Genomic DNA, 15,087 nt, shown 5'->3' with positions numbered 1-15,087 from the left:
GTCTGTGTGTCTGTCTGTCTATCTGTCCATCTATCAGTGCATCTATCTATCTATCTATCTATCTATCTATCTATCTATCTATCTATCTATCTATCTATCTATCTATCTATCTATCTATCTATCATCTATCTATAGATAGATCCATCCATCCATCAATCCATTCGTCCATTCACCCACCCACACACCCGTCCATTCTTCTATAGTTGAGCAGGATTGCGTTATGTTGTTTACATGTAAGAATGATGAAAAAAGGAATTCAGGAAAGCTGACAAATCATGTTATATTAGTTTTACTCTTTTGAGTCTTTTTTTTTTATTCAATGTTGCATCATGTGGAGATGTCTCTGCAGGGATGTCAGATTTCTCAACTGATTTTATTTCAATGAAAAAAGTTTGCTTTAAACAGAAAAAACGCAGATTAATAATAATAATAATAATAATAATAATAATAATAGCAATAATAATAATTTTATTTAGCACATCTTTATAATTTCTCTATTATCATTAATATATATATAAATCATAAATAAAAAAATAAAGTCATTAATCTGTTTAATCTAATCTTTTGTCCATTCTGTTTTTCATTAAGCAGTTTTAGAAGTGATAAAAGCCTTTAAGGGCAGTATATTTTCTTACTTCACTTTTTAAACAAATTTTTAACTATATTTTGTGGAAATCCAATATATATTATTTTTCTGCCAAAAGGAGAACTCATGTTGCTTGACATGTTCGTTGAATCATGAAAGTGCGTTAAAGAAAGTCAAGTCTGAAATAATGAGCCCGGCTCCGAGTCAATGAGAACAAGAGGAACAGACAGCGGATTAGAATGCAGCCTGTGTTTGCCTGAAGTGTGTGTGATCCTAAGGTAATCACATGCTAACTGGGTGGGCGATCAGGGTGGAGTGACGTGCATGTGTGTGTGCGTGTGTGTGTGTGTGTGTATAGCAGACAGCTCGGCCCTGTCACTACGCTCCGCTGTGAGAGAACAAAGAAAGAAGCCTAGCAGGGGATGGAGATCATTGCGGTCCCCTCTCAGCATTCAGAGCAGTCGCCCTGCCAAGACTCGTCTTTTCAGGGGCAAACCTTCCTCGTCTCTGCTGTTCGGCAGGTTGCACGACCTTTCCTGTCAGTTTGGAGTTAAAAGGGAGTACAACACTACAACAAGCAGTGCCACCCACCACTAACTGGAAACACAAGGCAAGAACAAAGATCTCTAGTGCAAGACAGTCAAGTACCACCAAACACATTGTCCTTTCTGTTCCAAGCAATTGTGCAGAGATAATGCAACTGAATAGGTTACGCTGAAGCTATTATGCTATGCAAATCTCTAGTGTCGCCTGAATGTGCCTGCAAAGTCGCCACACAAAATACCCAACACAATCTCATGGTGATTTATAACATTTTGGCTAATTCGTATCAATTCCTACGATCTCATTCATACAATGTAGTACAACTTGTTCTTCCCCCAATGACAGGGTTGGGTGCCTCCTTTTTAAAATCATACTTTTTCATATCGCTGAACTTGTACGAATTCGTACGAAGTAGCCACTACCCTGACACAACCTAAAATAGTTATGTTTCCTTGTGAGATCAGGCTGAAATACCCCACAGATGTCAAATTTTCCCATATTTGGAGATATCTCTTTAAATGCAAATGAGTTGCTGCTTTTCTGAAGAGGGCGGAGCCTTTAGAAACTATTCTGACAACCAAGAAACAACAAAATCGGCAAATCTCATGCAGCTATTCATAAATTCAAATGTAATACCTATTCAAGAAATAATGGATTTTGGATACAGCTGAAGTCCCAAAGCTAAAGTGCTTTTTCAAGTTTTCTGTGTTGGTACATGCACCAATGTTGTGATTACAGCACCGAAACTAGGAAAAAGTGAGCTTTTCTAGATATGTCCCTTTTAAAGGAACAGTTCAGGTGTAATTGAACAATCTGTCAGTATTTACTCATCCACATGTCAGTCAGAGTTCCTGTAATTGCATGGAAAAGAGCGGCTGTTATGGGGAAAGGTTAGTTGAAGTCTGGTTTGGAGAGAGGCGAGTTCATTTCCCTTTGAAAAGGAACTTCAGCCTTCAAATACACTGGCACATTTTGACAACATTAAAGGTGAAGTTCAGAGAAAATTATTTTGGGATTTATTCTGCTCCTTTCAGCAGATGGAAAGTAAGGCTACTTGCGAATGTATTTTCAGTGCAGTCATACATATGCATATACGCTTGTGGTAGGAAAGACACCTAATCGCTCTGTTATCACCTTTTACCACATTTCAGAATAATGAATGACTTGGATTATAAGTCACATCTTATGTTTTAGCTTCATCAAAGTCACCAAGAACATCAAAGAGAATGAGATAGTACTGTATGAATGCTGGAAAATAAAATAAAATAAAATAAAATTAAATGTAAAAATTTAATTAATTTTTTTATTAAATTAAATTTAAAATAATAAATAAAATAAAATAAAATTTAATATAAAATAAAAGTAGTTACAAAATAAAATAAATTAGTCACAAACAGACTTCAAACAGAATAAGAGTAAAATGTTTGAATGATGGAAAAATTAAATTAAATTAAATTAAATTAAATTAAATTAAATTAAATTAAATTAAATTAAATTAAATTAAATGTAAAATAAAATAACATAAAACAAAATAATAAAATAGACATATTTTAAACAAAGTAAATAAAATAAGTAAAAAAATGTGTACAAAATTAATTTTAAACTTATTCAGCTTCTTTAGCAACTAAAAATATTCATTGCTAAATACATTTTTTTAGTGTTGTCAAATACATATTGTATGAAACAAATTTTAACTCTAAAAACTACAGTGAAATATTTAAGGAAAACACTATAAACATATTGTTCCCCTTCGGGGGGAACTTCAGCACTATAAGTGGATTTGATTGTAAAATCCACGCATTGGGAGGTTCGGTTCAGAAGCTACTCGTCTGAAAGAGTATTGAACGGGCCAATTAAGAATGAATTGGCAGCGCAAGCCTGCGCAGGTGAGCGGCATAAGCAATCAACTGAGTATATAAGCTCACCTGGCGCAGCAGACGCTATCCTTTTCGCTTCAGAGACTTTCTGATCGAGTCGATGAGGGTTCCTCCTGCTGTGACCAGCGATTCTGAGCGAACGAGAGCATTCTCCCGGTCCAGAGTGTGTACACGCAGTGGCAGACGGTCGAGCTGGGTTTCTCCCTTGCCTGGCGTTCTTTGGGTCCGGTCCTCCAGAGCGGTGCGTATAAAGTTGCAAACTTCACAGAAAGAGCAACACAGTCGTGCAGCACGTCCTTATCAGGACGGCGCTCCGACTGTGCGTTTCTGGATGCGGTGGTTTCCTGTCCTCGGATGATGGGCGCGGGCACTGCGTTACATGTCTGGGGGTCCAGCATGTTAATGCGCTGCTCGCGGGCAGTTCATGTCGTCATCGCGATGCCATGACTGTTGCGCAAGATCGCGGTTAGCCTTTGCAAAAAGGCGAACCACCCCAGTTGTCCCCTGCTCTGCAGCGGGCACTCGGGCAGATCTGAGGGTTTCAGCGAGAGATAATCCGTCGCCCACGGGCCCGCGGACCTCCCGCTCCTCTAAGCGCTCCATCCAAGCTTCGGGCGGAGGAAGCGATCCGTCTAACAGATGGTAGCCCTTACGCCCGATGACACCGGAGACCAGATGTCCACCGCGGCATCGGAGGGTGGGCTTTCATTGTCCGATGATGATCCAGACCCGCTCGCCCCCTTCGGGCTGGTGAGCGCTGTCACTACGGATCCTGAAACGGACATGTTAGCCGTGCTTTCCCGGGCTGCTTCGGCCGTGGGTTGGAGATGGTTTATCCCCCAGCTCCGCGGCCGGACCGACTAGAGGGGCGTTCCCTTCTTCCCGGAGGTGCACAGTAGGCTCACGCGGTCTTGTAAAGCACTTTTTTCTGCTCGTGCTGCGTGTTCCTCCACCCTAACCACTCTTGACGGTGAAACAGCCAGGGGATATGTGGCGATTCCTCAGGTTGAGTGCGCGATGGCGGTAAATCCGCGCGGCACCTCTTCTTGGCGGGGTCCGCCTCGTCTCCCATCCAAAGCCTGTAAGTTATCTACCTCCCTCGGAGCTAGAGCTTACATAGCTGCGGGCCAGGCTGCTTCCGCCTTGCATGCGATAGCCACCTACCAGCGCTACCAAGCGCAGGCGCTGGCCGAGCTGCACGAGGGTGGGTCCAACCCAGGCTTACGAGCTTCGCACCGCCGCCGACTTAGCTCTTCGGACTACTGAGTCCGCTGCGTGTGCGTTGGGGAGGACGATGTCCACATTAGTGGTCCAGGAGCGCCACCCCTGGCTGATATGCGCAAAGTCGACAAAGTCCGCTTTCTTGACTTCCCCATATCCCCAGCCAGGTTCGGCGACACTGTCTGTGAATTCACCCAGGAATTCAAGGCGGTGAGAGAGCAGTTGGTGGGTGATGTCTTATCGGCGGTCCGTAGCCCGCTCCGCCCGCCGTGCCATTCATACCTGCTCCTCGCCGAAGGCGCCCGCCTACGAGAGCTGCTCCGCCCCCGCACACGCCTAAGGCGAAGCGAGCGCGTCGGGCACCTCGGAAGCAGGCAGCCCCCCTGCCCAGAACGCCGCTAAGTCCGGCAACGGACCGCGAAGCGCCCCTGGGACAGGCCATCTGGAGAAGAGGGAACTTGCTCTTTCCCCGCTGGAGGGCGGGGCCCCATTTCCAACGGCACTTTTTACTGCCATGAAAACATTATGAAAGGGCACTTTTCACTTCCCCAGATGTGACAGCCCGAAATCTGCCAGTCTGGGACGCTATGCTTTCTAGCTTGCAGATTCGGTGCGTTTCGCCAGTGGCTCACGAGCGCTGGGAGGACGGTCTCCTTTCTCCCACCCCTCGAGCCTCCCCTCCGGAGCTCGGGTTTGGAGTGAGAGCAAATATCTCACCTCCAGCTTTTCCGTGGGACCCGCGAGCTTCCCGGATCAGCACACCCACTCCGCGCTGCCCCACTGCTGGTACGTCAGCGATTGTAGCGATGAGTCCATTAGCGAGAGCTCTGCCTGCCTGGTTAGCGCGGGCCAGCTCTTCGCGGTGGCTCATACGCACAATCAGACTCGGCTATGCGATTCAGTTCGCGAAACGGCCCCCCAAGTCACGGGTGTGTATTCACCAGGGTCAGCCCCCTGTCCGCCCCTGTCTTGCGAGAGGAGATTGCTGTCCTCCTGGCGAAGGATGCAATCGAGCCGCTCCCTCCAGCCGAGATGGAGAGCGGGTTTTACAGCCCACGCTTCATCGTGCCCAAAAAGAGCGGTGGGTCACGGCCAATCCTAGATCTGCGCGTTTTGAACCGCTGCCTGCACAAGCTGCCGTTCAGAATGCTCACGCAGAAGCGCATCCTCCGGTGCGTTCGTCCTCTGGGTTGGTCTGCAGCATTAGACCTGATGGACGCGTATTTCCATGTCTCCACTCTTCCTCGCCACCGACAGTTTCTGCGGTTTGCGTTTGAAGGTCGAGCTTGGCAATACAAAGCCCTCCCCTTCGGGCTCTCTCTGTCTCCGCGGGTCCTCACCAAGCCCGCGGAGGGTGCCTCAGCGCCCCTTCGGCTCGCGGGCATCTGCATACTCAATTTCTTTACGACTGGCTGAATTGCCCTCTCTTTTGATTATGCACAGAGTTGATTATGCACAGAGACAAAGTGCTCTGGCACTTCCACCTGTGGGGGTTTCAGGTCAACCGAGAAAAGAGCAAACTCGCCCCCGTGCAGAGGATCTCTTCTCTCGGGCTGGAGCTGGACTCGGTCACCATGGCAGCGCGCCTCTCCGGAGAGCGCGCTCAGCTGATGCTGTACTGTCTGAGAGAGCTCGACAGTAAAATAGTGGTCCCACTGAAACAATTTCAGAGGCTCCTGGGGCATATGGCATCCGCAGCCGCTTCATGCCGCTCGGATTATTCTATATGAGACCACTTCAGCACTGGCTTCACGATCGAGTCCCCAGACGCGCATGGCACGCGCGCGCACACCGAGTCTCTGTTACTGCGCTGTGTCGCCGCGCCCTCAGCCCTTGGAGCGACCCCTCGTTCCTACAGGCCTGGGTGTCTCTAGAACAGGCGTCCAGTCTTGTTGTCGTTTCAGCAGACGCTTCCAACACGGGCTGGGGGGCTGTGCGTTGCGGGCATGCGGCTGCGGACCTGTGGAAAGGTACCCAGTTGCATTGGCATATCGCCTGGAGCTGTTGGCAGTGTTCCCCGCTCTCCACCGTTTTTTTCCGGTGTTGGAGCGGCAACACGTGCTGGTCAGGACGGACAGTACGGCGGCGGTGGCGTATATCAGCCGTATAGGGGGTATGCGCTCTCGCCGCATGTCTCAGCTCGCCCGCCGTCTGCTCCTCTGGAGTCATCCGCGGCTGAAATCGCTGCACGCCATTCATATTCAGGCAAGCTCAACCGTGCAGCCGATGCGCTCTCACGGCAGCCTTGCGTCCTGGAGCATGGAGACTCCACCCCGAGTCTGTTCAGCTGATATGGGCGCGATTCGGGGAAGCCCAGATCGATCTGTTGCTTCCCCCGAGATCGCTCATTGCCAGTTGTTCTTTCCCTGACCGAGTGCTCTCGGCACGGATGCACTGGCTTACAGCTGGCCTCGGGGCACGCGCAATACGCGTTTCCCCCAGTGAGCCTGCTCGCGCAGTTACTGTGCATGGTCAGGGAGGACGAGGAACAGGTTGCTGGTTGCGCCCCTCTGGCTCAACCGGACCTGGATGTCAGAGCTCTCCCTCGCGATAGCCCTCCCCTGGCAGTCCCTTCGAGAGAGCACCTACTCTCTCAGGGACAGGGCACCACCTGGCACCCTCGCCGATCTTTGAAGAGATTTTTAGACGCGAGGAAGACTTAGGTAACCTCCGATTGCGGTGGCTAATACCGTCACTCGGGCTAGAGCCCCCTCCCCGAGCGCGCCTATGCCCTGACGTGAAGTCTATTCACTGAATGGTGTGTCTCTCGCTGAGAAGACCCCCGTAATTTGCCAGATCAGCGTTGTGCTTTCTTTACGCCGAGAGAAGTTGGAGAGCAGGCTGTCGCCCTCCACACTCAAGGTTACGTGGCTGCCATCTCCGCTCTCATAACGCGGTGGCTGGCAGCACCGTGGGAACGCATAACCTCATCATCCGGTTCCTCAGGGGCGTTAAGCGAATTAATCCACCCCGCCCCCCTTCATGCCCTCTTAGGATCTCGCCCTCGCTACACAAGCCGCGTCAGATCCCTTCGATCCTCGACTCAGTATATTTCTGTCCCTGAAGACAGCTCTGCTGGTCGCGTTGATATCGATTAGAGGGTCGGGGACCCGGAGGCATTTTTCGGTCAGTGACTCGTGCCTGTAATTGGGCTGGCTTCTCTCACGTATGAGACCCCGCCCGCGATATGTGCCCAAGGTTCCTACCACTCCGTTTTAATACGAGGTAGTGAGCCTGCAAGCGCTGCCCTCGGAGGAGGCAGACCCAGCCCTTATTTATTGTCCAGTTCGCGTTTTGCGTATTATCCGGACCGCACTCAGAGTTTAGATCATCTGAGCAGCTCTTCGTCTGTTATAGCGGTCGGCAGCAGGGAAGTGCCGTACCGAAATAAGTTCCCACTAGATTGTGGATGCCTTTCTTTCACTATCAGAGCCGAGATGAGCCGCGTCCCCCGAGAGCGCGTGCGCACTCCACTCGGAGCTTCGCATCCTCTCGAGCGCGCGCACGCGGCGCCCCTCTAACAGACATCTGTAGAGCTGCGGGCTGGGTGACACCCAACACATTTGCAAGGTTTTACAATCTGCGAGTGGAGCCGGTTTCCTCAAGGGTATTAGGTAACCCTTGGTGATTGAGGAAACAACTCGGTAGGGTGTTGAAACACGCTTGCTGCGCCATTTTCCCTAACACGGAGATACGTGCGCCTTTTTATCTGTCAGTAAAGTTCCCCGTCAGGTGAGCCCTGCAGATTCCTCCGTGGCCCCCAGCACTGACTCAGCGGAGGAGTCACTTGCTGGCCCACTACGTTGTAGGTCTGCCCGCTGGTCAGCCCGCGTTTTGGGTAAAGGTGTCTGCTATGCGTGGTCCCCACTAGGCGATCCCATATGCTTATTCAGCCACGGTTAAGTCCCCCCCCCCCTGGGCGGACCCGTGTCTTCCCTCCCCGCTAACCACTCTTTTGCTATGCGTACTCCCCCTTTTTAGGGCTAGTCCATATGTAAATTCTGCCATCTATCCCCCCTTGGGTAACGGATGGCCTCCGCAGCGTCCTCCCTATCGGGATTGCACGCTTCCCAACGTACTGTCGTATTTCCTAGAATTATCTAGATGCTCACGACACCCCAAAAAATATATATAAATCCGTAAAACTTCTGTTGAAGTAGGATAAATTAGGGCCAGGGACACGTTGGAGGACCGCGCCCCCCATGATGTGGGTGCGTCACGCTTGCTTGACTATCTCCTCATCGGGGGTGTTGGTAAGGTGCAGTCATTATGGCGCTTTCAATGGGCTCCCAATGCGTGGATTTTACAATCAAATCCACTTATAGTGCTGAAGTTCCCCCCGAAGGGGAACGTTCGAGGTTACTAAAGTAACCCTTCGTTCCCCGAGGAGGGGAACGGAAGCACTATACTCCGTCGCCATAATGACTGTCCCTTAGCTGTTGAAAGTCTCTTCAGCTTAAAAAGGATAGCGTCTGCTGCGCCAGGTGAGCTTATATACTCAGTTGATTGCTTATGCCGCTCACCTGCGCAGGCTTGCGCTGCCAATTCATTCTTAATTGGCCCGTTCAATACTCTTTCAGACGAGTAGCTTCTGAACCGAACCTCCCAATGCGTGGATTTTACAATCAAATCCACTTATAGTGCTTCCGTTCCCCTCCTCGGGGAACGAAGGGTTACTTTAGTAACCTCGAACGTTCCCCAGTGTCATTTTAGTCAACAACTAGTTAACAACCTATAAAGTTCATACCATGCAGAACCACTAAAGTCAATGATCCTTCCCTCTCGCAGTGTCTTTACTGAGAAAATGAAGCCTCTGAGGAATTAAAACAGCCCTCTCATCTATCTCTAAAGTCACTGTTGTTAATTAATGCAGAAGGAGGTAGAAATGGTGATGTGCGTGCATTCAAAACTCATATCTCATACGAATTTATTACATATTTCGTTAAGGAACAATTAAGGTGGCTATTATCTTTATTAATACTTTCTTCTTTTACCCGAGGGCTCTTTTACATTAATCGTAATCAGATTGTGCGTTTCCATTTCACATGCTCAACTCTCTCTGTTATTTAACTTTTTTGAAGAATTTAATTGACTAGTACTTTGGGTAATCATGCCATCTGCCTAATCATATATCTAGTTTTATTTGTTTGTTTTTTCTATTATTTTTGTATTTTTCTAACACTTTCATGCCTTTCAATCACTTTTCATTCATTCATTCATTCATTCATTCATTCATTCATTCATTCATTCATTCATTCATTCATTCATTCAAACATTACATATAGGGCCTATATTTCTTTAACAAACATTATGGACAATTTACATTCATTTATTTACTTTCCTTTGGCTCAGTCCCTTATTTATCAGGGGTCGCCACAGTGGAAGGAACCTCCAACTGTTCCAGCATATGTTTTATGCAGCAGATGCCCTTCTATTGAGAATTTTCCCTATTCTAATATAAAGAGCCCCTATTATGGGTTTTTGAAAATGACCTTCTATGCAGTGTGTAATACAATGAATGTGAATAAAACAAAATAGTTGACTCAGAGTAGAATAAATTAATTGTGTTGGGTTTGGATCTTTTGTCTGAACGCATCGACATCAACATGGTACATCACCAAATATGTAGTACTGGATCTGGTAAAACGTGAATGCGTCTTTCCCTTCAGACACTAGTGGAGCACGGGGGATCATGGAACTGATCATGACGCGAAGATCACGATCAGCGACAGATAGAGGTTCGGCTGTGGGGAATAAAGGGTTAAAGTTCATGTTCACAACAATACCACAGTATAGTCAAACTAGTGCTGTGTTTGTTCCTGTCATTTTTCAGATTTTTGATACAATAATCTACTCGAGATTTGCTATTAAAGAAAGGAGCAGCAGAGATTATTATGTGTGGGATTTGGTCAGACTTTGACAGGGACTACAGCTGTTACAGCTCATTTGGGCCAGTTTCTTCTTCCTCCGGATCATAACATGTAAGTGTAATTAAAACAACATATGTGTTTAATTGTGTGTTGTAATTGATTCATGGGTCTTGTAATCATGTATCTATTATAGATCAGTGCTTGTACTGCATCTCTCAGTTTAAATCTGTTTGGGGCTAATCACATATTGATATTCACGTACACATATTCACAGACAAACCACGTTGAAAACATGACGAGTGCTTCTTCCGTTACCCATTTAAATGCGTTTCTGAACTCGCGTTTCTCTGATGTTTGTCTTTGCTATGGCCACCATCAGGTTTTCATACACACACGGCGCAGTCAGTTTTCAAAACTTTTGCCACTGTGTGAATTAATACTGAATGTTTGTCGTTGTTATTACTTGTGGTTAGTGTTAAATGTTAAGTAATATGCTGGTGTCTAATGCCCAATTCACACGGGGCTTCAGCGTCAATGCTTGACAGAAGCCGTGTCTGAAGTTGGGATGTTGCGATCATCATAAAGCCTGGTTTATACTTCTGCTTCAAGTGACCGGCGTAACTCACGGCGCAGGCAACGCACGTAGCTGTGCATTTATACTTCTGCGCGCTGTCTCTGTTGGTCTGCATTAACACTTCCGAAATGCTAGTTGGCAGTGAGGTGTAAATGTTCCTCTGTGTTGAGTTTCTTCGCTTCTGTTTTGCTTTTCCTGAACACTTCCTGGTTGTACAAGTGACTCAAACTCGCTCATTTTGAGGCAGGAACCAGCGGAAGTGCAACAACTTTAACTATGAGGTAAACACAAAACAAAACTTTCCATCCGGAGCCCCTTCACGGGACTCCACACTTGTAAACAATCGATCGCGCCATTCGCGCAGCTCTCGGTCCCGCCCAGACTCGTCAGCGATACCAAGCCGACCAATCACAGAGCTTGCGCTACGCGTTGTTGTGATGTGTAGTTACATTTTTTGAGAGGTGCATGTCAGTGACGCTGACGGCCACGGCGAAGGGCGTTTGATGCAGAAGTATAAATCAGCCTTAACAGTGTCAGGCAATGAAAATAGTCAGCAATCGTCTACTGTCTGGAGCTGGTGTATTTGCATACAGTGATCTGATTGACTGACACTTGCGTCATTTGAAAAGTTACTTCTGCAGTGAGCAACACCTCTGAAGCAGTGTCAACGGATCCACAATGCAGTTCAGCAATGCCTGACTTCACCCATTCAAAGTGAATGGGAAGCATTGTTGCTGACGTTGCTGGGGCGTAACTGTATTGCTTTATTGCATTCCTGCATTGGGCTCTCTGCTACTTTAGAGCCATGGTGGACATTTCTCTCTATTTTGTGCTCATCCTAGTCGACCAATTACAACAGACTGGGTAATCAGACCAATCACAGCAGTTAGCCTCACGCAAAGCGAAGAAATTAATCACTGAACAATTCATATGGGAGTCGTTGGGATAATTAGATAAAAATAAATGTATATTATAAGACAATGAAAGTGTGTTTTGACTTTGCATGCATATCAGTTGTTGGAGACCCCCAAAACCAAAATATGACCTTTATAATGCAAAATAGGTGCTTTTTAAAACATAAACCCCTATAAATGTGTAATTTGCACCTTGCTTATGACAACATTTAATTTACATTTGGAAAAAGTCCACACGCAAGTGTACACACATGCACACTCTCACACACACAGAGCTGTAAATGACACGAAACTCCAACAATCAGCCAGGCATCAGTCAATCAGTCAATTAAATCAGCCTAGATCTCACACCAATAAGACAAGAGCTCACTAGCACACTTCCTCTCAGATTGGAACACTCAGTAATTGGCTTTTTGTAACAAGTCATTTTCAATTGTGCAGTACAGATCACCTCTGGGTCAGCTGCGTCCCCAAGAATTTAATTTCAGACCGCTATAAATTATATCAGTCTGCCAAAGAATAAAGATTCCCCCTTCTTGATTAAATCTCACATTCTTAGCTATCGGTACATTCAAATTAATATTTTTCATCTTAGTATCCTATCTTGCAAGCTGATCGCCTGATTTATATTCAAAACTATTAAGCAAGCAAACAGCCGACAGCTCTTCCCCTCGGAACTGTCCGCCGGATCTTGATATTTACTTTAACAATCGCTCTCTTGTTAACCAAAACCACAGTAGCACACATTTCTTTCCCCTTTTTTAATGATCAAGCCTATTATTCGCTAACATAAATTGCATAGGAGTTTGGCTGCGATCTCTGTCACAGTCCCCTGGCCTATTTACACAAAAATATGGTGGAAAAAAGAACTAAATCTTAAAGGGGAGCTGCCATGAATGCATCAAAAGTTCTTAATAAGATACTTTTACCTGCAAGGCACCCCAGGAACGACTGCAGAACCAACAGTTTCCATAGCAACTTCATCTTCGCTTTGGTATGGTCAAAGTCAACTCACATCCAATCCCGAATGTATGGAGTCCTCACTGTGGTTTCTCGCTCTTCACTCTGTAAGGAACAGCAAAAAGATGATGGGCTTAGTTTGATTCAAAAATCACCGCTTTACTACAGTTCTGGTAACAGTTGATAGAGTTCAAATCTACAAAAAGCTGACCCGTATTTGTTTTGTTCTCTGTGCAAGCTCACATTATAAAGCATGTTGCATACTTTGCAAAAAAACAAAAACAAACAAACAATAATACATCTTGAGAGTGCTTCCACTATATTGTATAAGGTATGATATAGGACAATTCTATCACATATACTGTAGAGTTCAACAAACAAGAATGCAAAACTTTATAAAAAATTATATTCTGATAATAAACATGCATGATATTGTTATTATTGGCTCTTCAAAATACTGTGAATAATTATGCATGAAAAAAGATTCATTGGATTTACAATCTATTTTTTAATGTAAGTGGTTGCAAACTTATACGCTGAATTTAAATAAACAAATACAATTTACTGATGTTCACTTTCATTGGTTTGTTTAATACAACCCATATAACCTTAAAAAATAACAAATCCAGTTGTTTTTTTTTTCAGTGTGAGTGGTTTAAAATTTCAGAATGCTTTAAAAATATTCAGATTGTTGTTTATCACCACAACAAATGCTTGAAGATTTATGTTAGGTTCACAACAAATTTGTGCAAATAAATTACGTACAAATTCAATTTCAAATGTTTGAATACAGGCAAATTTCAGAAAATTACGTTTAATGTGTGTCACGTTTGCCACGAATGTATGAAATTTGTTCCAATGGTTCTTCCATGCAAGTTTACAAAAAGTAAACTCAAGCGGAACATTTGAGGCGAAAAACATCCTGTGAGCAAACTAGAGAGACTTATGCATGTTCTATTTATGCTTGTTGTGAACCAAACATTAAAAGGCTACTTATTTTCAGATTATTTCTAAATATTTTGATTGAAAAAGATTTTTTATAGAATCTGAAATCATGAACAGTACGAGAATTTTGGAACATAAGTTCAAACAAAAATGATGCAGTAACTTCTATTAACACTAGGTTATATAAAACTATTAAGTGAATACAAAAGTAACTCACCCTTCAAACTTATTTGAGTTTCTTTCTTCTGTTGAACACGAAATAAGATGTTTTAAAGAATGCTGTTAGCTGGGAACCACTGACTACTATACTTATGTCTTTAGCAGTGTTCAGCAGAAGAAAGAAACTCATGAAGGTTTAAAACCACATGAGGGAAAATAAATGGTGAGGGAATTTTCATTTAAAAATGAACTATACCTCTAACAGACTAATAGACTTACAGTGCCTCATTTCTAAATTGTACCTTATAAAATCTTTTGCAGTTTTTTTTTTGCTTCACACACCCCTACTTGTTACAACCATACATTCTTCTTCTATTTATTTATTTATTTATTTATTTTTGGTATTGTTTTATAGATTTTTGCTCACTTTGCAAAAAAAACCCAAAAAAAAAACCAATAACACATCTTGAGAGTGCATTTGCTACATTGGTATATTATATGGACATTCTTTCACATATAAAATTCAACTAACAAGAACACAAAACTGAGTTACAAGTGTTAATGTTCAATAATTCATCATAATGTGATAATAAGGTAATTTACCAAGGTAATTTACTCACCCTTCAGCTGTTCAAAACCTGTGAGTTTCTTTCTTCTAATGAACACAAAACAAGATATTTCGAAGAATGCTGTTAGCTGACACCCACTGACTTCCATAGTATATATATATATATTCTACACAGGAGGTCAATGGTCAAAATATCTTCTTTTGTGTTTAACAGAAAAAAGAAACCATAAAAGTTTAAACCACAGGAGGGAGAGTAAATTGTGAGGTGATTTTCATTTACATAACTGTATCTTTAATGGAGCTAATATTTGTTATATCTATTTTTTTTTTTAAACTTACATTAACTTCTACAGGAAATGTATATATTTTTCAATGTTAATGCATTACCTAAAATTTACTAATGAGACTTACGGTAATTCATTACTAAACTGTACCTTATGAATCATTACAATTTAGTTTCACACACCCCTACTTGCTACAAACATAAAGAGACTTCATTAAAAATGATGTTCACTAGCTAGTCGACTTCTGTGACATGACATTTCACTAAGTGAAGCAGTTTAAGCAACATTTAATCATCAGGAGTTGATTGAATTTTTCTAAATTGTCTATATACTGAATATGACAGCTGGCTTGGAAAATAGAAGGGTTTAAAAAAGCAAGTTATTAGACTTCAATTAAGGAGTATAAAGACAAATATTTCACACTTGTGGTGGAAAAATGCCATGTGTTCAACTACGAAAAAACAACAACCTTACAATACATAATGGCTGATTCTGAGAATGTGTTATTGAAGTGTTGCCACATACACTTAAGCAACACTTATTACATAAAATAAGGAATTAATAAGGAACTAATAAAGTAGGCAGG

General features: G+C 44.1%; 1 protein-coding gene across 10 annotated transcripts in view; it reads right to left on the bottom strand.

Moving 5' to 3' along the window:
- Positions 1-15,087, bottom strand: part of cntn4 (contactin 4) — a 430,281-nt gene that overhangs the window by 271,322 nt on the left and 143,872 nt on the right. For all 10 annotated transcript variants that reach the window (XR_015492869.1, XR_015492870.1, XM_087256006.1 and 7 more), the window contains 1 exon segment: positions 12,515-12,650. Coding sequence is in view for 8 of the 10 variants with exons in the window: in XM_087256006.1 (XP_087112132.1) it covers positions 12,515-12,569 (55 nt within the window). In the remaining 2 variants the exon portion in view is untranslated.

The sequence above is a fragment of the Danio rerio genome, chromosome 6, assembly GCF_052040795.2.
Source record: "Danio rerio strain M-AB ecotype USA chromosome 6, GRCz13ab, whole genome shotgun sequence".
NCBI classification, from domain to species: Eukaryota; Metazoa; Chordata; class Actinopteri; order Cypriniformes; family Danionidae; genus Danio; species Danio rerio.
This window is presented reverse-complemented; position numbering and strand designations above follow the sequence as displayed.